This window comes from Pan paniscus, chromosome 2, assembly GCF_029289425.2.
Source record: "Pan paniscus chromosome 2, NHGRI_mPanPan1-v2.0_pri, whole genome shotgun sequence".
NCBI classification, from domain to species: domain Eukaryota; kingdom Metazoa; phylum Chordata; class Mammalia; order Primates; family Hominidae; genus Pan; species Pan paniscus.
This window is the reverse complement of record NC_085926.1, coordinates 37,287,024-37,313,572: the sequence shown is the minus strand read 5'-3', so window position 1 is coordinate 37,313,572 and position 26,549 is coordinate 37,287,024. Positions and strand designations below refer to the sequence as shown.

Here is a 26,549-nt window from a genome sequence, read left to right as displayed (position 1 = left end):
TTCACTTTAAAAGGCTTATTTGCAGAAATCTATCTAGTAAGTGATGTATTGCCAAAACATATGTTCTAAATAATCAGATTTTAAATACCCCCCATGTTCAGCTTTAACTAAATCACATCATATATCTCATAAACACGGCTACTGCATGAACATGAACATGCTCAGTAGGTATTTTTCAAGACATGCAGTACATCAACCTAATAGAAATACAAATTACATTTTAAATAAACACAAGATGTTTTATTTGGTAGAAAACATGATGAATCGAAACATTACACATGGCTTGCAAACAAGATCATAAATTGTGCAGATCTAAATAAATATACCGTAAGTCAGACTGTCACCCATAAGCTCCTGGAAAATTCTCCTCAAAGGTTGAAACTCCCTATTTTGTATCAAGATGAGATGTTTTGAGGGAGACAGAGAGGAAAGAAGATACCACTTATGAAACAAGTAGGATAACAACTTCAGTGCTTACATACAAAATCAGGTGGTAGTATTCTCCTAATGATTCCTACCGTGGATGGGAGGGTAGCCCAGAAAACTGACTCTAACATTCCTCGATCATAGTTACATAGACTTTGCATATGGGGGAAGGGAGAAGAGTGGAAGTGATCTGGGGAAGGTCATTAAGGAAAAGATAATATAGTTAACCAAAAATTTTGGAGACTCACGTCATTAGGAAAAAAAGTATCACAATTATTTCCAGGAAGGAAAGGAACTAACTTTTTTAAAGCTCCTATTATATACACTAAGTCTAGGCAAGACACTTCACATATTTCCAATACTTATTTCTACTAACAGATAAACTAATACTGCTCCCCACTCACAAATCCCACACATGGCAAGACTTTAGTTTCAGACCTCTTCTTCCGTTTATCTTTCATCTTCTGCTATTCTGGTAATAAAAAAAGTTCAGTCGGGCATGGTGGCTAACAACTGTAATCCCAACACTTTGGGAGACTGAGGTGGGAGGATCGCTTGAGTCCTAAAGTTTAGAGACTAGCCTGGGAAACATAGTGAGACCCCCATCTCTACAAAAAATTTTAAAAATTAGCCAGGATTATGGCTATTTTATTTATGGCCATCTCTACAAAAAATCTTAAAAATTAGTCAGGTGTTATGGCTCATGTCTGTATTACAAGCTACTTGGGAGAGGTGGGAGAATTGCTTGAATCCAGGAATTTGAGGTTGCAGTGAACTACGATCGCACCGCTATCACTCAGGTGACAGAGTAAGACCCTGTTGTTAAAAATACAACAACAATAACATACATAAGACAACTCAACTCTTGGAAAATTCCGAAGGCATTTTACAAAAACCCTCATCATTTAAACTGTACTGCCTAGACAAAACAGAATCTGTGTGTTAAACTGAAGTCTAGAAACCAAGTACAGGCAAACCTCGTTCTATTGTGCTTCACTTTACTGAGCTTCACAGAAACTGTTTCTTGGTTTTTGGCTTTGTTTTTATTTTACAGATTGAAGGTGTGTGGGAATTCTTTGTCAAGCAAGTCTATTGGTGCCATTTTTCTAGCATGTGATCACTTTATATCTCTGTGTCACATTTTGATAATACTTGCAGTATTTCAAACCTTTTCATTATTATAATATCTGTTACTGTACTCTGTGACCTTTGATGTTATGATGGTCACTGCATTGGGGCACCACAAACCATGCCCATATAAGATAGTGGACTTAATCCAAAAATGTTGCTTGTGTTCTGCTGAGCCCCCATCTCTTTCCCTTTCCTTGGGATTCTCTATTCCCTGAGTCACAGTAATGTTGAAATTAGGCCAATTAATAACCCTACAATGGTCTGTAAGTATGCAAGTAAAAGGAAGACTCGCATGCCTCTCACTCTGAATCAAAAGATAGAAACAATTAAGTTTAGTGAGAAAGGCATTTTGACAGCCAAGAGAGACTGAAAGCTAGGCCTTGTATGCCAGTTAGCCAAGTTGTAAACGTAAAACAAGTTCTTGAAAGGAAATTAAAAGTGCTACTTCAGTGAACACACGAATCAGAATGAAATAGCCTTATTTCATTTAGTGGTCTGGATAGAAGTTTGGAGAAAGTTTTAGTGGTCTGAAGAACAAACCAGTAACAACATTCCCTTAGCCAAACCCTAATCCAGAGCAAGGCCCTAACTCCCTTCAATTCTTTGAAGGCTGAGGGAAGTGAGAAAGCCGTAGAAGAAAAGTTTAAAGCTAAAAGACCGGTTCATGAGATTTAAGGAGAGAAGACATCTCCATATCATAAAATTGCAAGGTAAAGCAGTGACATGATTTGGCTCTGTCCCCACCTCAAATCTCATCTTGAATTGTAGTTCCCACAATCCCCATGTGTTGTGGGAAGGACCCAATGGGAGGTAACCGGATCATGGGCGCAGTTATCCCCATGCTGCTGTTCTTGTGATAGTGAGTGAATTCTCATGAGACCTGATGATTTTATAATGGGCTTCTCTCCCTTTTGCTGGGCACTTCTTTCTGCCATCATGTGAAGAAGGATGTGTTTACATCCCCTTCCACCATGATTGTAAGTTTCCTGAGGCCTTCCTCATGTCATTAGTTCAGCCCTGCAGAACTGTGAGTCAATTAAACCTCTTGCCTTTATAAATTACCCATTCTCAGGTATGTCTTTATTAGCAGCCGTGAGAAGGGACTAATACAAGCAGTAAGTGCTGATGGAGAAGGTACAGCAAATTACCCAGAAGATCTAGCTAAGATAACTGATGAAGATGTTTACACTAAACAACAGATTTTCTGTGTAGATGAAACAGCCTTCTATTTGAAGAAAATGCCACCTAGGACTTACATAGCTAGAGAGGAGAAGTTCAAAAGCTTCAAAGCTTTAATACATAGGCTGGCTCTCTTGTTAGAGGCTAGTGCAGCCTGTGACTCTCAGTTGAAGGCAATGCTCATTTACCATTCCAAAGATCCTAGGGCCCTTCAGAGTTATGCTAACTCTACTCTGCCTGTGCTCTAGAAATGAAACAAGGCCTAGATGACAGCACTCCTGTTAACAGCATGGTTTTCTGAATATCTGAAGCCCACTGCTGAGACCTACTGCTCAGAAAAAAAGATTCCCTTCAAATATTACTGCTCATTGATAATACACCTGGTCACCCAGAAGCTCTGATGGAGACAGCAAGATTAAATTGTTTTATGCCTAACACAACATCCATTTTGCAGTCCATGGATCAAGAAGTAATTCCAACTTTCAAGTTTTCTTATTTAAGGAATATATTTTATAAGGCTATAGTGGCCATAGGTAATGATTCCTCTCATGACAGTGGGCAAAGTGAAGAACTTCTGAAAAGGATTCACTGTTCTAGATGCCACTAAGAACATTGGTGATTCATGGGAAGAGATCAAAATGTCAACATTAACAGGGGTTTGGAAGAAGATTCCAACTTTCATGGATGATTTGGAGGGATTCAAGACCTCAGTGGAGGAAGTAGCTGTAGATATAGTGCAGCTATCAAGAGAACCAGAATTAGAAGCAGAGCCTGAAGACATGACTGGATTGCTGCAATCTCATGATAAAACTTTAATGGATGAGGAGTTGCTTCGTATGGATGAACAAAGAAGTGGTTTCTTGAGATGGAATCTACTCCTGGTGAAGATGCTGTGAACATTGTTGAAATGACATCAAAGTATTTAGAATATTAAATAAACTTAGTTGATAAAGCCACAGCAGAGAACTGACTGCAATTTTGAGAGAACTGACCGCAATTTTGAAAGAAGTTCTATGGTGGGTAAAATACTATCAAACATGCTCATGAAAGGAAGTGTCAACTGATATGGCAAATGTCATTGCTGTCTTAGGAAAATGCCACAGACACCCCAACCTTCAGCAACCACCACTCTGATTAGTCAAGAGCCATCAACATAGAGGTAATATCCTCCACTAGCAAAAATATTATGACTTGCTGAAGGCTCAGATGAATGTTAGCATTTTTTTTTTAGCAATAAAGTATTTTTAAATTAAGGTATATACTTTTTTGAGACAAAATGCCTATTGAACACTTAATAGGCTATAGTATAGCATAAATGTAACTTTATACGCACTGGGAAACCAAAATAATTTGTGTGATTTGCTTTATTGTGATATTCATTTATTGCAGTGGTCTAGAACTGAACCCGTAATACCTCCAAGGTATGCCTGTAAACATGTGGCATGAAATGGAAAGAGAAATATGAAGTAGTAACCATTTCAGTTTTTTCTTTTTAATAATAACCTGAAGCAGTTTCTGGTATACTATCTATAAAGGTTTTTTAATAAGTACCAAAAAATCTAAAATTCAGGGATTCAGAATTATAGGAAGCATTTCTCTAATATCAACACCACATAAAGCTCCAAGTACCAAAAAGTCCATTTATATTTACTAAGAAACAACATATACATGCATGCACAAGCATGTTTGGGGAAAAAAAATAGCTGTGGCTAGTTGTCTCTTTGTGTTTCTAGACAACATTAAATGGTAAACCCACCTCTAAATTCATCAGTGAATCTGCAGCTCATTACCCAGTAAAGAGTTAAAGCTCATCCCTGGCTTGCCAGAAAACACTTTAATGGAGAAGCCCAGGCTCTTTGCCACACCTTGGAAAAGATATCAGACTGTCTACTCTACATACAATATCCTCAGGCCCTGGGAAGTAAGGAAAAGTTCAAATGAGCCACCTGATTTAGAAGTGACCTCTCCTGCCAGGTATTCCTTAGGGAGAGGCATCTTCAATAAAGCTTAGGATGAGAAACACTTTATGTTGAAAAGGAGAACAGGCTGAATTTCAGGTTCAGTATTAGCATGGAGGATCAAAACCCAAGAAAAAGAAAGTATACGGACAGAAGGAAGGAAGGGAACTTACTTAACTCCATACTACAAGAACGTATGTACTATATATAGTCTTCTTTTAAAAAGTCATCTGCTTCATAAAATAAAGAACACTGTGTACAAAAGCAGATGAAGAAACACAGGTGAGAAGACATATGAATCCTGCTAGACAAGAAACAACTGCAGATGGTAATCAAATCACAAACAGCACAACATACTCCGACTTATTCTAAAACCGCAACCTGGTCTCCATTTCAAATTCTTTGTTAATGTATAGAAATTGGGCAAACCCACAAAAGACGTGTCTAAAAACAGCTCTGATCTTGTCAATCCCTACTTGAAAATTTTCAGGGCTACCCCCTCCCAATACCTACGGGTAAAACTCTGAAAACATTCAAGGCCCTGCATTCTCTGTGCAGCCTTAAGTTAAATTACTTCCCCTTCATAAATCCAGTGTTTTAGTTGGACCAGGCTACTTGTGATTTCAAAAACCCACACTATGTTTCCTGCCTGAAACCTGTCTGGGCTACCCCTCCACCATCTGGGCTTATCTATCAAAATCTAACATCTCCTCTTAAATCCCAGTATACACACCACCTCCTCCATGATGTTCTCCTTGATCTTCTCACAGGTAAATATGAGCACTCTGTTTCTGTCTTACAGCACTTACTACATTCATCATCACATTATGGTTAATGAGAACAGTTCCCTTCCTTACTGCACAGTGAACGCCTTAAAGTTAGAGATGGTATCAAATGTCATCTTGCTATCTACCATGGTGATAAAGGGCCATGCTCAATAAATGTGCAGCAACTTAAAAGTAAATACCTAGTACCAATTTTCTATTTGCCTATAAAATGTGATGGCAGAATGATAGACTACTCTTCATTTTTAGAGCCAGAAAAGGAGAATCGACGCTGAAGATAAAGAGGAGAGAGAGCACTACTCCTCAACACAAATTCCCAGCCAGCTTATTAGATGGGGCTGCTTGTGCCATGGGACATCCCTTTCAGCTACTTCCCAAGTCACACTCTAAGATTAACTGCAGAGCCCTGAAGCACAAGCTTAGACTTGGATGAATTGGTACTGCCCCATAAGCCTCTTATGCTTATGCTAGGTCTTTCTTCAGGGTAGTTAAGCTCTGTAGCTATCTCATCTCACATACATTCATAACCTTCAGAAGAAACAGGTTAAGGCAGTCTGTCTCTCCATTTTACAGATCAAGAAAAAGCTAAATAAATTATTTAGTAACAACCCTTGCATCATAGCTTTAGATTCACTAATGAGCCAAGGTAGCTAAAGTTCTGAGAAGCTTTTTGTTTTTTAAAGATATGCCTCTCCTCCCCACCCCCAATACAATAACAAGGTAACTTTAAACTATCTATCCCACCTCAAATATCCCCCCACAGGGACATAATATACCCTGTATTTGAGGTGAGATAGTGTATGTCCCATAAGGACATAATAAGAGAAAGCTGTATTTCGTTAGTTTTGTTTTTAAAAGATAAGGAGAAAATTAGTTTTAGCTACCCTTGAACTTTTTGAAAAATGGCATTGAGGAAAAAAAAAGACACTGAATTGCTGTGATTTAATATCTCCCTTCTGTGATACCTGTTCACAATATTAGATATTACTTTAACTTGATATAATGAAATGTGATTTCTACAGATATTAAGGATTCAAATGACTTCTAACCCACTCCTGGTATTTAGCTGAATCTCCAATCTATACATTTATCATATTCTTTTAAGATATTTCCTTTTATAATATTATTTTAAGATATTTGCTTTTTAGGTTTTAAATATATTTGCCAAATCAGTGCTTGAACTCAGCAACTCCCACACGCCCATACATTAAAACACTGATTGCTTTTGAGCATAGAAAATTCATTATCCCATTCTCAGCCACGGCACACAGACAATTAAAATTCCATGAAGGTAAAAAATGTCAAAAAAACAGAAACTGCTTTAAATGAAAAATTTTGTTTGAAGAAAGGCTCATGAATTTCCCTAGAAGCATTTAACTCAATTCAATATATATTTACCAAATGTCCAATAAGGCTCTTTTTAAAACACTGCAAGGGATACAAATAAGAATAAGACAAGACTCTACATTTAAGAACCTTACAATAAATGCAACATTCTAGAAAACAAATTAGCCAAGCATTATTACTTACATGGGGTAATTTTTAAATGATCGATATTCCACAAGTGCAGAAGGATTTTCTTACAGTAACTATAAAGCATAATGTTTCTAAATCTCTCTAGGTAGCTAATAATTATGACTATTTCCAATATTATCCATAATATCCTAAAGTCTCCTTGAAAATGAAATCTATTCTTCTAACTTAAAGATATGAAGTCAAGAAGAAAAAAAGCCACATGGTTCACAAATTATTCTTATGTTAATGAAATTTTAATGTTTAGCGTTCAGTGTTACCCAATAGTATTTTCAAAATTAATGTTTTATAAATGTAACAAATATAAGCAAGATCCACCAATTCACTTTGTAAACTAAGAGCAATAAAATAATTATCTATTACCTACTATTAGCATGTCTGATTTGCTAATAGTAAACATATGGCATTCACATGTGTATTAAAAGTGGAACATATTTCTTTTAAAATTAAGCCACACACCAAATCACGAGACATGATTTATACCTTAGTCTCACGACCCATCATATACTCAAAAAGTACTTTTCGCAAATACTCAAATTCGGTAGGTTCTCCAAAGAGTGAGACATCCGTATGGTACAAATTGCCACCTGTCAAATAAAAAATAGATCAAACTGTAAAGACAAAACCAGGTAAACTACTTATTACTTATTAAAATAGATTTAAAAAACAACCAATGGAACAAAGAGAGGCATTGCTTTTATATTGTATCATATTGCATTGTATACACACATGCACACTAAACATTCCAATTACTATTTTATGCTTGGAAGCGAAAACAAGAATTACTATAACAATTTTATTTCTCACATCTTTTTCTCTTCCTCCTCTTTCTTCTGGCCTTTTATTGTAATTGTACATTACTTTGGGTTTAGAATTTAAGTAACCATTTGTTCAGTGAAAACAAACTGTGTTATGTGTCATTTACATATGTCTGATGAGCAGAATCTTAAAAGTCAGATAATACAAAGCACTGGTGAGGATGTGAAACAATGGAGACTTGTGTACTACTAGGAGAGGAAACTGAAAACAAGCACTACAGATGACAATTTGGCACTGCTTTTAAAACTTTGTAACATAGAAAACAAGCATATTATATGACACAGAAATTCAATTATTAGCAATATAACCTAGAGAAACATTTCACATGTACAGTAGGAGTCGATGTTTACTTACACTGTTTATAAAAGCAAAATCGCAACAACTAAAATGCCCACCAAGAGAATATACTGTGACATAAAGATATCATGTATTATTATTAAATTCAGCATTGAAAATGGTCAAATTATAGCTTCACACATTAGAATGAATCTCAAAATAATAATATTGGATAAAAAAAGTAATTTACATAGGACACATACAGTATGATGTCATTTCTATACAGCCCAAAATATATAAAACATTAAAATCGATTTTTTTAAAGGAACTAGTTATGTTGTAATATAATAACAGCAGTTACTACTGGGAAACAACAGAGATATAAGGACTACAGAGCAGCACAAGAAGCCTCAAAAGAAATGGCAATGTTCTGGATGGTGGATTCTGAGGTGTTAAATAGCCTCCATACATTACATGTACATTACATGCACTCACATTTGGAATATTTTTTTAAGTGCATACTTTTAGAAGACTCAACTCACTCAAATTATACTTTGCAAGTACAGAGTTCTTAAGAACTAAATAATGAAAACACATTATTTCCTCTGAGTAATATATCCTTCTATATATCACATTTGAGTATTTTATTCCTCTAGATCTATACAAAACGCAGCTCTTTTTCACTTTTCAGAAAATAAGTAATTTTATTAAATAGGCAGATTACTTTTTTTTTTTTGAGATGGAGTCTCGCTCCGTCGCCCAGGCTGGAGTGCAGTGGCGCAATGGTGGCTCACTGCAACCCCCGCCTCCCAGGTTCAAGTGATTGTCCTGCCTCAGCCTACCGAGCAGCTGAGATTACAGGTGTGCACCACCACGCCTGGCTAATTTTTGTATTTTTAGTAGAGACAGGGTTCCACCACGTTGGTCAGGCTGGTCTTGAACTCCGGACCTCATGATTCGCCTGCCTTGGCCTCCCAAAGTGCTGGGATAGCTATTTTCCAGGAGACAGAATTAATATTATTTTTCAATACTTGTGTCTCTTCTTGACTTCTCCCAAACAGTGGGTACAGAAGACTTCATAGCTCTTATTTCTGGTTTTAAGCAATTATGCGAGGAAATTAGCTATTGTTCAAATAAAGAGGCTTTCCAAATTGTCTACTCATTGCCTCTAATGGGTCTTCCCAAATAACTTCATCTAGGTACCACTCAGCATTTTGAAATCCACACTTTATCTGGGCCAAATTCCAAAGTGTATAACTGAAAAATCCACTTGACATTTAACACAATTTTAATTGTGTGTTACAGATAATTTTATAACATAAGCTTGCTTGGAGTTTCCTCAAATAATGCATAATACCTTTAAAATATGCATTTAGTTAGAAAATAAATATTACATTTACAATCACATCTAAGAATAAACGTAATAAAAGGGGTGCAAGATTACTACTGAGAACAATAAACATTATTATTATTTTGAGACAGGGTCTCACTGTCACCCAGGATAGAATGCAATGGAGCAATCACAGCTCACTGCAGCTTCAACCTCCTGGATTCAAGTGATCCTCCCACCTCAGCCTCCCAAGTAGCTGGGACTACAGGTACATGTCACCATGCCTAGCTAACGTTTTTGTCTAGAGACAGGGTCCCACTACATTGTCCAGGTTAGTCTCAAACTCCTAGGCTCAAGTGATCCTCCCACCTTGGCCTCCCAAAGTGTTCAGACTATTGGCATGAGTCACTGTGCCCAGCCAAGAAACATTACTGACAGACATTAAATACCTACATAAATGCTGAGGTATATTGTGATTATGGGTTGGAGAATCAATACCATATAAATGCCAATTCTCTTTTTCTATAAATTAAATGCAAGCCTAATCAAAATCCTCCCAGGAATGTGTATGTATGCATTAAGTAACTTAACAAGATGACTTTAAAATTTCTATGGACATTCAAAGAGTTAAGAATAAACAATTCTTAAAGAAAAAGTGGGACGGCTTCCCCAGCCAGACATCAAGACTTATTATGAAGTGACAGTTATTAAGATAGTGAAGGTTAGGCATGGTGGCTCACTCCTGAAATCTCAGCACTTTGGGAAGCCAAGGCAGGAGGATCACTTGAGGCCAGGAGTTCAAGACTAGACTGGACAACATAGAAAGACCTCATCTCTACCAAAAAAAAAAAAAAAAAAAAGACAGTGAGGTATTAGAGCAGGCATAGACAAACGGATCAATGAAACACACTAGAGGTAGCAGAAACAGATCTTCAAAAATACAGACTAACTGGCCAGGCACAGTGGCTCATGCCTATAGACCCAGCATTTTGGGAGGCCAAGGCGGGTGGATCACATGAGGTCAGGAGTTCGAGACCAGCCTGGCCAACATGGCGAAACCCCATCTCTACTAAAAATACAAAAATTAGCCAGGTGTGATGGTGTGCGCCTGTAATCCCAGCTACTTTAGAGGCTGAAACATGAGAATCGCTTGAACCCAGGAGGCAGAGGTCCCAGTGAGCCAAGGCTACGCCACTACACTCCAGCCTGAATGACAGAGTGAGACACTGACCAGTTTCAGTTAGTCTGAAATGGGTAAACAGATAGAATTTATCCTGCTTTTCTTGTTTGAGTTGTACCTCAAGGTAACCATATAGATAATGTGGAAAAGTTCCTATTTATAGAAGAATTCCAATTAATATATGCACAAGAAATGGTGGAATTTTACTAACACCATTATGCAACCACTACTGAAGTAACAGATCAGGGAATTTACCAATGGATGCTAAAATCTGGCGAAAAGTGATGGATCACACCTGGAACTGGGTGGCAGATCTTAAAATCGTAAATATGTCATGAACGTTTGATGTAAGACAAGAATTACACAACTTCCTTTATGAAGTACTATTGTCCATGCAAAGCTAAATCTAATCAAACCTAACTCTGCTCAAGCCTCTAGTTCTACCTACCAGGGAACAGAGGACTCCAGGGAGACAGAATCCAGAAAATTAAGAATGTGGTCCACTCTATATGACAAGTAAGTTGGTTTTCTCATCAAATAAATGATAAAAGCAAAGGTGGAGAAGGACCTGGAGTTCAAAAGAGACTTAAGTAATTTATCAATCAAATGCAATGTATGCTGTTTGGCTCAGGAGTTCAAAACCAGCCTGGCCAGGCCAGGCGCAGCAGCTAACGTCTATAATCCCAGCACTTTGGGAGGCCGAGGTGGGCAGATACCTGAGTTCAGGAGTTCAAAACCAGCCTGGCCAGGCCGGGCACGGTGGCTCACGTCTGTAATCCCAGCACTTTGGGAGGCCGAGGCAGGCGGATCACCCGAGGTCAGGAGCTCGAGACCAGCCTGACCAACATGGAGAAACCCCATCTCTACTAGAAATACAAAATTAGCCAGGCGTGGAGGCGCATGCCTATAATCCCAGCTACTCGGGAGGCTGAGGCAGGAGAATTGCTTGAACCCGGGAGGTGGAGGTTGCGGTGAGCTGAGATCGCGCCATTGCGCTCCAGCATGGGCAACAAGAGCAAAACTCTGTCTTGAAAACAAACAAACAAACAAACAAACAAAAAACCCAGCCTGGCCAACATGGTGAAACCCCATCTCTCCCAAAAATACAAAAATTAGCTGGGTGTGGAACCCTGTACTCCCAGCTAGTTGGGAAACTGAGGCAGAAGAATCGCTTGAACCCAGGAAGTAGAGGTTGCAGAGAGCTGAGATCATGCCACTGCACTTCAGCCTGGGCAACAGAGCGAGACTTCATCTCAAAAAAGAAAAAAAATTATATATCCAGCGCTGATGAGGTGCTAGAGTGGTGAGAAATCTCACCCACTGCTGATGGAAGTGGAAATTACTACAAAAAATATAGCAAACATTTTGGCTTAACCTAATATGGGATATGCACAAAAATATTCATATCCTATGACTTAGCAATTCCATTCTTATATATTCTAGAGAAAAATTTCCACGTGTCCTAGGAAAAATGAAAAAGAATGTACAAAATTAATATAATGGAAATGAACAACTACACACAATCTGGATAACTCTCAAACCTTATATTAAGCAAAAGAAACGGGTCATACAAGAATGCTTATGGTATGACTGAATTACATAAATTCACAAAGCAAACAAAATCTAAACAAAATATTGCTTGAAAATATAAATACAGGTGGTAAATGATAAAGAACAAGATAATGATTAAGAAAAGTCAGGGGAAACAGTAAAAATGATGAGAGGGATAAGGATATTGTAAAGGCAGACACACAGGGGCTTCTAAAGAACTAGGAATGTTTTATTTTGTACTGCAAGATAGGTGCTCAATTTACTCTTTCTTTATTTTTGAGACAGAGTTGCACTCTGATGCCCAGGCTGGAGTCCAGTGGTGTGATCTTGGCTCACTGCAACCCCAGCCTCCCAGGTTCAAGCGATTCTCCTGCCTCAGCCTCCCGAGTAGCTGAGATTACAGGTGTACACCACCATACGCGGCTAATTTTTTGTATTTTTAGTGGAGATGGGGTTTTGCCATGTTGTCCAGGCTGGTCTCAAACTCCCGGCCTCAAGTGATCCACCCACTTTGGCCTCCCAAAGTGCTGGGATTACAGGCATGAGCCACCCCACCCGGCCTCATTTTACTCTTTAAAGAGGCAGCATGACGAAGAGATTAATGTACATACTGCATCACAATGCTTGGGTTTTTAAGAGGATTAAATGAGCAGATAAGCTATATTATCCTTGAGAAATCTGAGAAAAATAATGTTTTAAAAAAGACAAAAACGTGTTTGTAAGTGTTTGGCGCTTAGTATTATGAGTTAGCTATTAAATAAATTGTATATATGTGTTCATAAATATGAGAAAAAATTAATTATGTAGGAAATTCTTACATGGAAAATAACAAGAGGAATTGACACTATTCTCTATGCACTGCTGAGTACTGATTTAGTATAGTTCTCCCATCCAAGTATTAACCAGGCCTGACCCTGCTTAACTTCTGAGATCAGATGAGATTGGGAGCATTCACGGTGGTATGGCTGTAGGCTGATTCAGTCTAGTTCTATGCTGAGATATTCAGTGACTTAGCTATAGTAAATAATCTTTGCAGCAAGAATCATCTCCGCAGTGAGCACAGGAAATTTCCAGGCTGGTTTTTACTTCTTTTTGAGGAGCTCCAGTTTGGAAAGGATCCACAGCAAGTCCTTTAATTTAGTTAAAATTTGTGTAGTATTTTACATTATTTGATAGTAATGAGAGCTTTCAAAAACACAAAAGAAGAGAATGCCAAATGGTTTTTATGTCCTCATGCTTCCCATAAGAAAGCAGAAAGGTTTACAAAACATGTAGCAAAATAAAACTATTCTTAATACAGTGAGGTAATGAAATTGAACTTTAGAGAATGGATAAGTGTTATATAAGATTATTCAATGATCTTGATTATCTCAAGGGAATTACCACATAAAGACTCAAGCTCATCTTTAAAATCCTTTGGGCCAGGTGCAGTAGCTCATGCCTGTAATCCCTGCACTTTGGGAGGCAGGTGGATCATTTTTTTTTTTTCTAGTGCAATGGCGTGGTCTTGGCTCACTGCAACCTCCACCTCCTGGGTTCAAGAGATTCCCCTGCCTCAGCCTCCCACGTAGCTGGGACTACAGGCGCATGCCACCATGCCCAGATAATGTTTTTTATTTTTAGTAGAGATGGGGTTTCACCATGTTGGCCAGGATGGTCTTGATCTCCTGACCTCATGATCTACCTGCCTCAGCCCCCCAAAGTGCTGGGATTACAGGCGTGAGCCACCACGCCCGACAGGTTACTATCTTTCTTTCCTTAAAGTCAGCTGTTAAAAGGTAAAATATATTCATTGTAAAAAACAGATTAACCACATGGAATACTATTCAGCCTCCAAACAGAAGAAAACTCTGCCATTGGAACAACGTGGATGAACCTGGAGGACATTATATTAAGTGGAATAAGCTAGGTGCAGAAAGGCAAATACCACATAATCTCACTTACATGTGGAATCTAAAAAGCTGAACTCAAGCAGGGTAAACTGGTGGTTATAAGGGACTGTGGGGGGTGGGAGATGCTGTCCAAAGGATACAAAATTTCAGTTCAATAAGGAAGAATAAGTTCAAGAGATCTATTGTAAAATACGGTTGACTACAGTTAATGTATTGTATTATTCCCCACCCAATTTATTGTATTCTTGAAAACTGTGAAAAGAGTAGATTTTAAAGTGTTCTCATCACACACACACAAAAAAGGTAGTATGTCAGGTAATGCACTTAGTTTAACCATTCCACAATGAATCTATAACTCAAAATAGCATGTTGCACACTATACATATATGCATTTGTCAATTAAGAAAAAATAAAATCATTAAAAATTTTTTAATGAGAAAAAAATATAAATTAGCAAAGACAAAAATAAAAATCATGCATAAATCCACCAATAAAAGATAACGGTTAATAACATGACACGAGATCATCCTTACCTTTGTAAGGTGTCCCCACAGTTGTTGCATATACATTCTTTTCATATTTCTTCAACCGGTCTTCTAAATTGTGAATCTAAAAATAACAAATAATCAGACCATATAAGATTCACAGGGAAACTGCATGTAAGAAAAAGAAAGATTGCTGTCACCACAAGATTTTTTAATGCTGAAGACAGAATATAGGCAAATAAAATTAAGACAAATGGTTTAGAGCAAGAATTGTTTCTGCGAAAAAAAAAAAAACTAAAACTAAAGATTTCTTAGATATGATACCAAAAGAACACAGAATAAAAGAAAAAAATACATAAATTACACTTTGCTAAAATTAGAAACTTTTGTACATCAACAGACACTATCAATGAAGTAAAAAGACAAGCTACAGAATGGAAGAAAATATTTGCAAATCAAATATCTGATAAGGGACTTGTCTCTAGTACATATAAAGAGCATTTACAACTCAACAAGACAATCCAACTAAAAAATGGACAAAGGACTTGAGTAGACATTGCTCTAAAGAAGACATATAAATGGCCAACAAGCCAATGAAAAGATGTTTCACATCACTAGTCACTGGAGAAATGCAAATTACAACCACAATGAGGTATCACTTCATATTGACTAGGATGGCAATAATAAAAAAACTTGTTGGTGAGGATATGGAGACACTGGAACTCTTAACTTTGTTGATGGTAATGTAAAATAGTACAGCCACTGTAGAAAAGTTTGGCAGTTCCTCAAAAAGTTAAACATAGAATTACTGTATGATCCAGTAATTCCACTCCTGTGTATATACCCAAAAGAACTGGAAACAGGTGTTTAAACAAAAACCTGTATATCAATGTTTTTAGTAGCACTGTTCACTATAGGCAAAAGGAAACAACCCAAATGTCCATTAACTGATGAATGGATAAACAAAATGTAGTATATCCATACGATGGTATATTATTCAGCCATAACAAGAAATTAAATACTGATATATGCTATTAAGATGGATGAATCTTGAAACATTACGCTAAGCTGAAAAAAAGCCCAACGCAGGCCGGGCACGGTGGGTCATGCCTGTAATCCCAGCACTTTGGGAGGCTGAGGCAGGCGGATCATGAGGTCAGGAGATCGAAACCATCCTGGCTAACATGGTGAAACCCCGTCTCTACTAAAAATACAAAAAAATTAGCCAGGCGTGGTGGCAGGCACCTGTAGTCCCAGCTACTCAGGAGGCTGAGGCAGGAGAATGGTGTGAATCTGGGAGGCGGAGCTTGCAGTGAGCCTAGATCGTGCCACTACACTCCAGCCTGGATGACAGAGACAGACTCCATCTCAAAAAAAAAAAAAAAAAAAAAGCCTAACATAAAAGGTCAGGTATTGTTATTATTCCATTTATATGAAATACCCAGAATAGGCAAATCCATAGAGACAGGAAGCAGATTAGTGGTTGCTAGGTGTTATGGGGAGGAGGTAATGGGGAGTGACTGCTTAATGGGTATGGAGTTTCCTCTTGGGGTGACGAAATATTCTGGAACTGGGTAACAGTGATGGTTTCACAACACTGTAAATGAACTAAATGTCAATGAACTGTGTATTCTAAAATGATTAAAATGTTAACTTTTAAAGTGTATATTCCCACAGTAAAAATAACTAATACAAAAACTGTTATGCTAGGGCAGTTTTCAAGATTTGATCTTAAGAATTTTAAAGCAGTAATCTTGAGAATAGATGGGAAAAGCTAAATCACTAGTGAAACAAAAAAATAAAGTCACATTGGGACCTATCTTTATGAAATTTTAGAAATATTATGAAAAATTTCAAACATATTCCAAGAAAATATAGTACAATTAATGCTCATATACCCATCCATCACTCAGTTCTAACAATTATCAAGATTTTTGTCTGTATGAATTTTAAAAGAACTGGGAAAATCCCAGGAGATTTAGGCTTGAAACTTAGCCTGCTGATTTGAGCCACTATTTCTCCCAGAGTTTGGAAAAAGACTTTACTAAAGATCATATACCACATATCCTGGTATGGGTGTACTGTGCATCCTTGAAGGTGTACACACATGGTCCTATTTAAACTGACTTACATATATTGTCCATCAATAATATATGGGCAAATTAAATTAGGACAATTAAACCACTTGGAAAAAGTACCAAAGATAGATGACTATTTTCTCTCCGATAAAAGCAAAAAATAACTTCTTTGTAGAACATAAATTACTATACATTATACAATCACAAATTGTTATAAAAAATGTTAAGCATTAAAAATAATATGATACAAATGTTCTTGCTTAAATACATATGATCATGAATTTAGAGAGAAAACCTCTAGTACCTTTGGATTTGGAAATAAAATTTCCTGGGTGTAAGACTGAAAAATTTCAAAGCCAACTATTTAAAAATTAGTTGAGATCCAAGTACATATTAACGTAACTTTAGTTCAAAATAAAAGGTACCAATTAGGCCTGTACCTGTTCTCTGAACTCTTGCTCTTTCAATTTCGAATCACTGATTAAAGTCGTCTTCTGTGCTAGCTGTGTCTGAAAGAACAAAAAGTCAGATCTGAAATGCACATAGGTTTCATTATTGCCCGGACACATTTCTGCACTGCTTGGAAATTTTTGTTAAATAGTCTCTTTAAGTTTTAACTTATAACACTGAATACCCCTAAAATGCATGACTTTCAGACAAATTCAAAGAATAACTAGTCTTGGCTGGGGCCTGTAATCCTAGCACTTTGGAAAGCCGAGGCAGGGGAACTGCCTGAGCTCAGGAGTTTGAGACCAGCCTGGCCAACATGGCAAAACCCCATCTCTACTAAAAATACAAAAATTTAAAAAAAAATTAGCCGGGCGTGGTGGCACATACCTGTAGTCCCAGCTATTTGGGAGACTAAGGCATGAGAATACCTGAACTCAGGAGGCAGAGGTTGCAGTGAGCCAAGATTGCATCACTGCACTCCAGCCTGGGCAACAGCCTGGGCGACAGAGTGAGAATCTGTCTCAAAGAAAAAAAAGAAAAAAAAAAAGGAAGAACTAGTCTTACCTGTAGCTCCATAATTGTTACCTGAAAAAATGGAAAGAAAAAACATGAGTGTATACAATAATAGCTATAAGAAACAGTAAAACAAAGCAATATAAAGACATAACATAAGGAAAAAGGAAGTCAGGGTTAAGAGTCTCAAGGGAGTGGTCAGACTTGAGGTAAGGCAACTTTAAATATGTGCTTCTAAACAAATGTTCTGTTTTGTTTTACAAAATATTATACTCTAAATACATATTGCAATTTAAGATATACAGAAGCACCAGAAGATGCTCCAGAAGGATACAAACTTATGAAGAATAAAGGAGAAAAAAAAATGTTGAGTAGAAATAAAAATTAAGTTTTCTTTCTCTCTCTTTCTTTCTCTCTTTCTCTCTCTCTCTCTTTCTCTCTTTCTTTTGCTCTTCTTGTTGCCCAGGGTGGAGTGCAATGGCACGATCTCGGCTCACTGCAACCTCCTTCCCGGGTTCAAGCGATTCTCCTGCCTCAGCCTCCCAAGTAGCTGGGACCACAGGCATGCGCCACCATGCCCAGCTAATTTTTTTTTTTTTTTGTATTTTTAGTAGAGATGGGGTTTCTCCATGTTGGTCAGGCTGGTCTCGAACTCCCGACCTCAGGTGATCCGCCCACCTCGGCCTCCCAAAGTGCTGGGATTACAGGCATGAGCTACCTCTCCCGGCCAAATTAAGGCTATTTTCTTACCTTTCTTATGACACAAGGTAAAGGACTCAGAAGTCCTTAATATTTCATAATGTTTCAATATTCTATGGCATCCTGACACAAGTTAAAATGTTACTATATGCAATATTAATACTTTGATACTAAGGAAACGCTCATGTTAGACAGTTAAATACATGTATTTTCTCAAAAGAAGTAATATATAATAGCACCTGGAATACTCAAGTCATGACTACATGACTAAATGGCAAAAAAAGAAAAAAAGAAAGTAAAGAAAATTTAAACAGAACTAACTTAGCTATTAAAGAAACAGAAAATGGTCCTCTCAGCTTGCTCAGTGCTTACACCTGACATATGCCTACCAAGTGACACAGAGTAGCAAAGCTCTTTATAGAGGCTCTTTCTCTGCACTGCGGGTAAGTCATCCATGTAACTGGTGGTGTAAAAAATTGTTATCTGGTAACTGACATTCTGTAACGAATCCTCTCCAGGATAAAGTCATAGTGACCACCCACTTTCCCATTACCCCCATGACTGTGCTATGAAAAGACCATCCTGGATGAGTGAGAACACTTTAGGCAGTAGAAACGTACAGTGCCAGCCTTCCCCAACTGTGGGTGTGTGCTGCTGAGGTGCACAGCAGGACAAGAAGCCATGGAGTAAACATGGTCTACCTTTCATAGTGTCAATTTTACTTAAGGATTAGGACTTTGAAAAAAAAAAAAAAAAAAGCTTAGATCTTCAGGCCAGTTCTCTTTGAATTCAGTCCAATTTTCCCACATCATTGCATTGTATTTGCATCAGGTCCACTGGCCAAAACAAAGATAGAAATTGTTTTTCTTAATGATATACAACTAAAAACACCACTTTTATGTGACTACAACTAAGGATGTATTATATAGTAGGATATAAAATTAACATGAATTTTTAGCACAAAAATCCAAAAATCTAAAAGCATCACATTTACAATGGACCATTTTTAGCTATGCTCCAGGGTTATAAGATTCACTTTCCTCTGCTATTGTTTCCATGGAAAAGATGGAGAAGCACTGGTAATAACAAAATGCCTAGGCTTTGAGGTCTAGTAGATTTGGTTTAAATCCTCACCACAACATTTATTGTGTGAGCTTGAACATTTTATTTAATCTCTTTGAACATTTAGTTTATCTGTCTATAAAACGGAGGTAAAAATCTCAAAGGGTTTTCATTAGGATTAAATGAGATAAATATGTATGTAAGTTAGTAGGCTAGTCAAATCACAGAAATGACAATGTTTTCAAGAAACATGTGCAGCAAACTCAAACTCCTCTCACATTATCATTGCCAGGGTTCTCCTCCTGCTCTAGCTTTTGCTGGTATTTCTTCTGCAGCTCCTCAAGTTGAGTCTGCAGGCCCATTACTTTTGCAGTCATTTCTTCTTCACGAGCCTTTAGGATTTAAAAAAAAAGAAAAAGAATAAAAAAGAAGCATTAGTAAACAAACACATCAAAAAAGCACTCTGGAGAGGCAACATGGTATAGAGAAAACTACCTCTGTAGGGAAATAAACATTTAAGTTTTTGAGACACACACTACTGTTTTTATTTTAATTCATTATTGTGCTCTAAACACTTTCCTTCATGCCTCACTTTAAACTCCAAGCCCTTTCCAATGCTCATTATTCCTAGGATATCATTTTTCTCACCCTCACTCCCTCTCTCCTCATCCCAAAAAGCTCATCAAGCTGTTTATTTCCCCTTAAACTAGGGTTCCCAGGTTTAAGCAACAATTAGATATATAACAGAATTGTGATAGAACTACAATACGTATCCTGTGTTTTAAGACTTCAGCATTTTCTACATTGGAATTTGATTTCTAGAAACTAGTCATTAAAATAAAGTAGTAGGTATTTTTATACAGAGCACTACCCAACCAGATGGCAATTTACTGATCACAGAAGTTATGGGGTTTTCAGTTTTTCTCACCCTCTTTAGTTAGGCTGTGTAAATCAACAGATGGTCCTTTGTCCTAATTTGACAAGGCTGCACATCTCCTATATATTTACCCCCACCAGTTGTTCTCTGAGGTAAAATGTTCTACTAAAATCTATTTTTGAAAAAAAAAATGAGTTACTGTCCAACGTGCTGGTAATCAATGTAATGACTTCCTTTGTCTCAAACTGCAAAAAACAGACGAGGCTGAATTAGAGCAATATGAGACTTACTGATCCAATATTCCTACTTATAAAATTTGGCATACAAATTGTCCTCTCTTGTCTTGACTGCCCTGGTAAAAGGCTGTTTTCCATCCTTACATTCCTTCATTTGTCTTGGTCATTGCCATGATTTATTGTACAGGGCAACCCAGACTTCTCTTTATTCTTATAAACCCTGCAATAACCTTTGTGCTAAAATAATATTTGGAATTGGAATATTGATCTGATTTGAGTAATGAGGGCAAGTGTTTGCTGAGCAAGAGACTTAACAGGAAAAATAACCACAAACAGGTATCTGATTTAATAGACATTGACTTACCAAAAACAGAAACACCATTCTCAAAAACAAATGCAAACACAGTTAGGCCCTATGGCACAAAATAAGGCAATGAATCATACGACATTTAGAAAATCTAATTTTAAATACCACTTGTCATGAAATTTTCTTAGACTTAATTGCAAAAACAAATCCCTTTTCTCAACATAAGTACAGCAGAGATCTCTACTAGATATCCTTAGATATCTTAGATATCTTCCCACTGAGGCACACGTGAATTTGGCCTCCACCTCTAAAACACCATCAACCGAAAATTGTTGTAAATGCATCACTGCTCTCTGTCTTGGTTTGTTGACATTTCTTGTATGGCTGTGTCAATGTGGTTTAGCCTTGTTTGAAAGAATAACCTCTATAGCTACTTATTTAGTCAGGCTCAGTTTCTAATATGACAATTAGCTACGTCTGACATTTCCTTTGACATCTGTGGGATACTAATCTAAAGCAAGCCCCCCCCAATAATTAGAAAAGAATCTTTGATGTGTCATTTCTAATTTAAGGAACAGTTATGTAATTTCCTTTATAAAAGCCTTCTAGTCTTATTTTAAGATTAAAAAAAAGTATATTGTTGCTTTGAAGTAAAAACACTAAGAAAAACTAAGTTGAATCTTTATGTATATACATGACAGGTTATGTTTTGAAGACTAGTTATTATGCCAAAACAAAATCACTAAAATACAGTCAATGTTAAAAAGAAACCAATTTTGTATCTAATATAGCCTTACGAGCTACTCTGCAAGTGGGACTGCTCTGAGATTGGGATTAGGCTATTTGGTAAGCACCCCTACTTGTGAGTCTCCAACTTGCAAGTCACCATGCCCTTCTCCCAAATGAATTCTTCCCTGCCTACCATGTGTCGCCTCCTTCAAATTTATCAAGTGCTCGTATGTGCCAGGCACTGGGCCAGATTCTCACGACTAGAGAAGAACAAAATCTCTTCTCCAGAGTGATGCTTATAGTCTAAGGGAGAGGACAGATTCATTAATACACTCCTACACGCATGTGTATATGACAAAAATCACATAAGTAACAAATATATATGAGTAACAAGGAACACAGATGCAATTAATTACATTTAAGAGGTTTCAAAAAAAAAAGAACAAGTGAAAAAATGACATAGAAAAGTATATTCAAAAAGCTACCTTTTGAGTAGGAAAGGGGAAAAAATAAAAAATAAGAATATATTTCATTTTTGCTTGTTTACATAATGAAACACTGGAGTATAAGAAACTAATGGTTGCTGGTGGAGGGAGAAGAGGGAGAGGACACAGAACACAGGAGGAATGGGTACAATTTTCATTATACACGTATACCGCCTTCAAGAATACTTTTTAATATTATTTTAATCTTTAAGCCATGTGAATACATTTGATTCAAAATTTTTCTAAATAAAAATTAAATTTAAAAATTTTATTTAATTTTTTTTGTTGTTTTTCTTTTGAGACAGGGCCTCACTCTGCCACCCAGGCTGAAATGCAGAGGCACGTTCATAGCTCAGTGCAGCATTGACCTCCCAAGCTCAAGCAATCCTCCTGCCTCAGCCTCCCAAAGTGTTGGGATGACAGGCATAAGCCACTGGGCGTGGCCATGCACCACACCACCCCCGCTGCCCCGACCTTTTTTTAGCCAAAAGAGAGATGGTAACGCTTGCATTAACTTATGAAGCTTGAGAATGTGACTTTAGGCACACAGAAAAGCATGTACAAAGGAAACACACAGTGAAGAACAAGCTATGGTTGAGTTTGGCTGGAACACAGACCAAACTAGACGAGGTATCACTGTGACAATGGGAAACCACTGCACATATTTAGGAGGAGAAGTAATAAATCACACCTTTGTTTCCAGACAGAAAATAACTCTGACAGACAGATGACTATGTTAGGGAAAAAGGACTGCAGTAAGGGGACTAGGTAGGACATTAATACAACAGATCGGGCCAGATGAAAAAATGGTAGCACAGACTGTGGTGGCAGCAGTGGAGTTCAGAGGAGAGGAACAAGCAACATGATTCTCAGGATGTTTCAAACCATATCCTGTGAGCCCGTTATATGTCAGGTAATTGTGCTGGGGAGAGAAGCAGATTTAATGACAAAATAGGTACATTAATATATATGTGTATGGTGTTTAGAGACACAGGAAGTGGGAATTAAAGATGTCAAAAGTTTCCAGCTTCTTCAAATGGAGGAATGGTAAGAATGTCATTCAAGGTAGAAAAATGAAAATGTCCCTGTGGTCAAACTTGCTATTAACAAATCACATAATTATTTTAATAGGTGACAAAAATGCAGCATTCTACAATGTCATCACTGAGACAAATCATCAATCTGATAATAGCTTTTAAGAAAGGGTAAAAAAACACTACTACATAATACATACAAATCCCATATGAAACTCCAATCCCAGAAATTTTTAAATGGGAGAATCACAGAGAATATGGATTTGAATCAAAGCAATATGGTGTTTGCTGAGAATTGCTAATAGCCCTTTTTAGTAGTATTTGCATTTTTTTAAAAATTTCTTTGGGATAAAGTACATCTGGGGATGTCTGGATGGGGACTGGCTATTTAATTACAAAGTCAGCCCTAGTCCTAACAGTTGAAAGTCTAAGGCTACACTATTCAATACAGCAGGCACTAGCTACCCTAAAACTGTGGCTAGTGAGAACTTGAAATGTTGCTTTCCAAATTGAGATGAAATGTAAAAACACAGTGAATTTCAAAGAATTTATATGTATGTATATATTTTTAATATTGACTACATGTTGAAATGATAGTACTTTGGTTATATCGCATTGGTAGCATATATTATTAAAATTAAGTTCACCTGTTTCCTTTTTTTTTAAATGTGGCTACTAGAAAACTTTAAATTACAATATGGCTCATATTTGTGGCTTGCATTTTTTTTTTTTTTTGAGACGGAGTCTCACTCTGTCGCCCAGGCTGGAGTGCAGTGGCACAATCTCGGCTCACTGCAACTTCCACCTTCCAGGTTCAAGCGATTCTCCTGCCTCATCCTCCTGAGTAGCTGGGATTACAAGCACATGCCACCACACCTGGCTAATTTTTTTTATTTTTAGTAGAGATGGAGTTTCACCATGTTGGCCAGGCTGGTCTTGAACTCCTGACTTCAGGTGATCCACCCGCCTTGGCCTCCCAAAGTGCTGGAATTACAGGCATGAGCCACCGTGCCTGGCCGGCTTGCATTATATTTCCAATGGCAGTGCTGGTCCAAGGCACAGGAAGGAACTTGGAAAAGAGTCCACGCCACTCCCTTGCCCACCCTCCACTTCCTGTCCACTTGCTGTACTACTCAAAGCCTGAAGCTTGAAGGACAATTTCATTAACTTCCCTAAAATACAGCAGATTTTTAAGGAGGAACCATGTCAAAGGGTATACGGTAACCTGTCTCTCTGTTCCCTCACCCTTCTCCCTAAAAGGTCTGTCATGACTCTAGAAAAGTCTACCATCTGCTACCCCACACATCCCAAGACAAAGAAATAGTTCACAAAAGGGAATTCTAGAGCTATGGCACAATTTACTCCCTGCAAATGAATCTCCCTGACTTAATTATCCATGATAAATAACTGCCTTCTCTAAGTTCCTTTCTTAGGAAGAAGTCTTTTTTTATAAAATGTGTAAAGCTAATGAAGAATCACTGCTCTACCACTATGTAGTTTTAGGGAAATTACTTAACTACACTGAACTGGCTTTTCCTTCTGAAAAACAAAAACAGGAAAAAAAAAAAGTAGAACTAAACTAGCTTTACTGTATCTTCCAACATTCTCTAGGAATTCAAGAAATAATACTTTTTTTTTTTTCATTTAGCACATATATCCTCTATGGAAGTATAAGAAAATGTGAAATTATTTAAATCTTTTCATAATGACATATAAAGCTCAAGAATTATAAAAGGTGGCATTTATAGGCATGTGTTATATCTTGGAATTCTAGCCATTTCAATTACATTTAAAATAATTATTAGAATCTGTTCCCGACTCAGACTTCTGCTGACATAGTCAGCTGAGGTATGATTCTTTGATTTATGAATTCTTAATCACCAAAAGATTCTTAGCATATAGTGAAATAAGGCTTAGAGCAACTACAGAATCTGTAACCCAACCAAGAACAATTTATATTGTATTACATTTGAAAACATTTTCAAATGTTAGTCCAAAGTACTAACTAGCATTTATGATTTATCTTCATGGTGTATCTTCATGGCTTATCTTATTTTGCTAATGGCAATGCATTAGTGGCATATTCTGTGAATTGCAACATGGCATTAGTAGAGTAAGTATTTTGAAATAACCTTCCACTAAATATAAAAGATTTGGCTTATGCATTCCATTTTTTCCCAGCTTTCTTCTCTTGAGACCAATCAACCTCCACATACTGGGTAGAGATAAGAGTAAAGTTGATTGTCCCTCCCAGAAAGATTCCAGCTAAGTTAAGCAGCCACATTTAAATACACACTCACTATCCCATTACTTAGACTTCACCGAAGCACAAGGTCTTGATTCTTAGTCTGGTTCCCCTCACAGTTCAGTCAGAATCTGTAAGGCAGATGGGAAAGAATCTATTCTTCCTTTTAGTATCTACTGTTGCTTCAATACTAGCAAGGGGACTGTGCTGCCTAGTTAGCAGAATCTCATCAGGAAACTACAATCCTGGCAGAAATCAACTCAACTTTATAAATCTGCATATAACAGTACTAATTTGAATAATATTGAGTCAAAAAAAAAACCCTTTTCGTTCAAAAAACACATTTGAAAAGGAAATCTTTGGCACTACCATGAAATCTATTACAGCTAAATTTCAAAAGTGAGAGAGAAGAAATAAGGTACAAACATCAAGGATTTCTTCATATCTTCTGGCTGTTCGTTTTAGATCATCATCTTTCTCGGCAATTTTTTTAAGTAACTGATTTGTCTCTTCTTGATGGCTTTCTAAAAGTTCAGCCTCCACCTCCTGGGCCTTATCTAATAAATAAAAATGGACACACACAAGAAAACACATTAGTCAAGAGCTAATATTTATATCTCAATTTCAGTAACAACTCTCATTCCAATTAATTTTGATGAAATTTAATTTTATATAAGCATTTTAAGATGTTTAATGAGACATCTAGCTCAACAGTGATCAAATGTATCCTCTCCCTGAGCAAAAGTGTCTTTACAAAGTAATTAATTAGCTAATACTTTCAGATTGTTTTACCTGCTCCCCCTCTCCTTAATGTAAGTCACTGCCAAGCAGGGCAGGTTCCCATTAGAGAATGTTATTGGGCAAGGATTATTTCTTCCCCAGTTTAGTGACTTAATGCACTTACCACCACTGCAAAAATGATAAGCTTAAATTATAGCCTCTGCTGATATAATTGTTCCCTATGGAACTTAATTTTACTTACTGATAGTTTCTTTTATGGTCATTTCCAGCTCTTGTTCCTTTTGTGCCAGCTGTGTATTAAACTCCCTCATCAGCTGTTTTAATGTGGAATTGTGCTTCAGTTCAAAATCTTCCTGCTCCTGTCTGAGTAATAAAAATGTACCGTTAACTGCTGCCACACAAAGAACAAGCTGCAAGGAGCTACCTGGTCTTTAAAACAGTGCATACAGTATGAGTTCATTGTATGAAAACATTTTTGAGAGAGAGAGAGAGAGAGAGAGAGAGAGAGAGAGAGAGAGAGTGTGTGTGTGTGTGTGTGTGTGTGTGTG

General features: G+C 37.2%; 1 protein-coding gene across 11 annotated transcripts in view; it reads right to left on the bottom strand.

Annotated features, from left to right (window-relative positions):
• GOLGA4 (golgin A4) overlaps positions 1 to 26,549 on the bottom strand; it is a 120,182-nt gene that overhangs the window by 11,615 nt on the left and 82,018 nt on the right. For 10 of the 11 annotated variants that reach the window (XM_057301684.2, XM_034956107.3, XM_055109642.2 and 7 more), the window contains 7 exons: positions 26,243 to 26,364; positions 25,687 to 25,817; positions 19,626 to 19,739; positions 17,638 to 17,658; positions 17,064 to 17,132; positions 14,594 to 14,669; positions 7,496 to 7,599 (listed from right to left, as the gene is read on the bottom strand). In XM_057301684.2, the coding sequence (XP_057157667.1) occupies positions 7,496 to 7,599; positions 14,594 to 14,669; positions 17,064 to 17,132; positions 17,638 to 17,658; positions 19,626 to 19,739; positions 25,687 to 25,817; positions 26,243 to 26,364 (637 nt within the window). Of the gene's footprint in view, positions 1 to 326; positions 7,600 to 14,593; positions 14,670 to 17,063; positions 17,133 to 17,637; positions 17,659 to 19,625; positions 19,740 to 25,686; positions 25,818 to 26,242; positions 26,365 to 26,549 lie in introns of all 11 variants that reach the window. The other variant, XR_010111415.1, reaches the window with a different exon arrangement.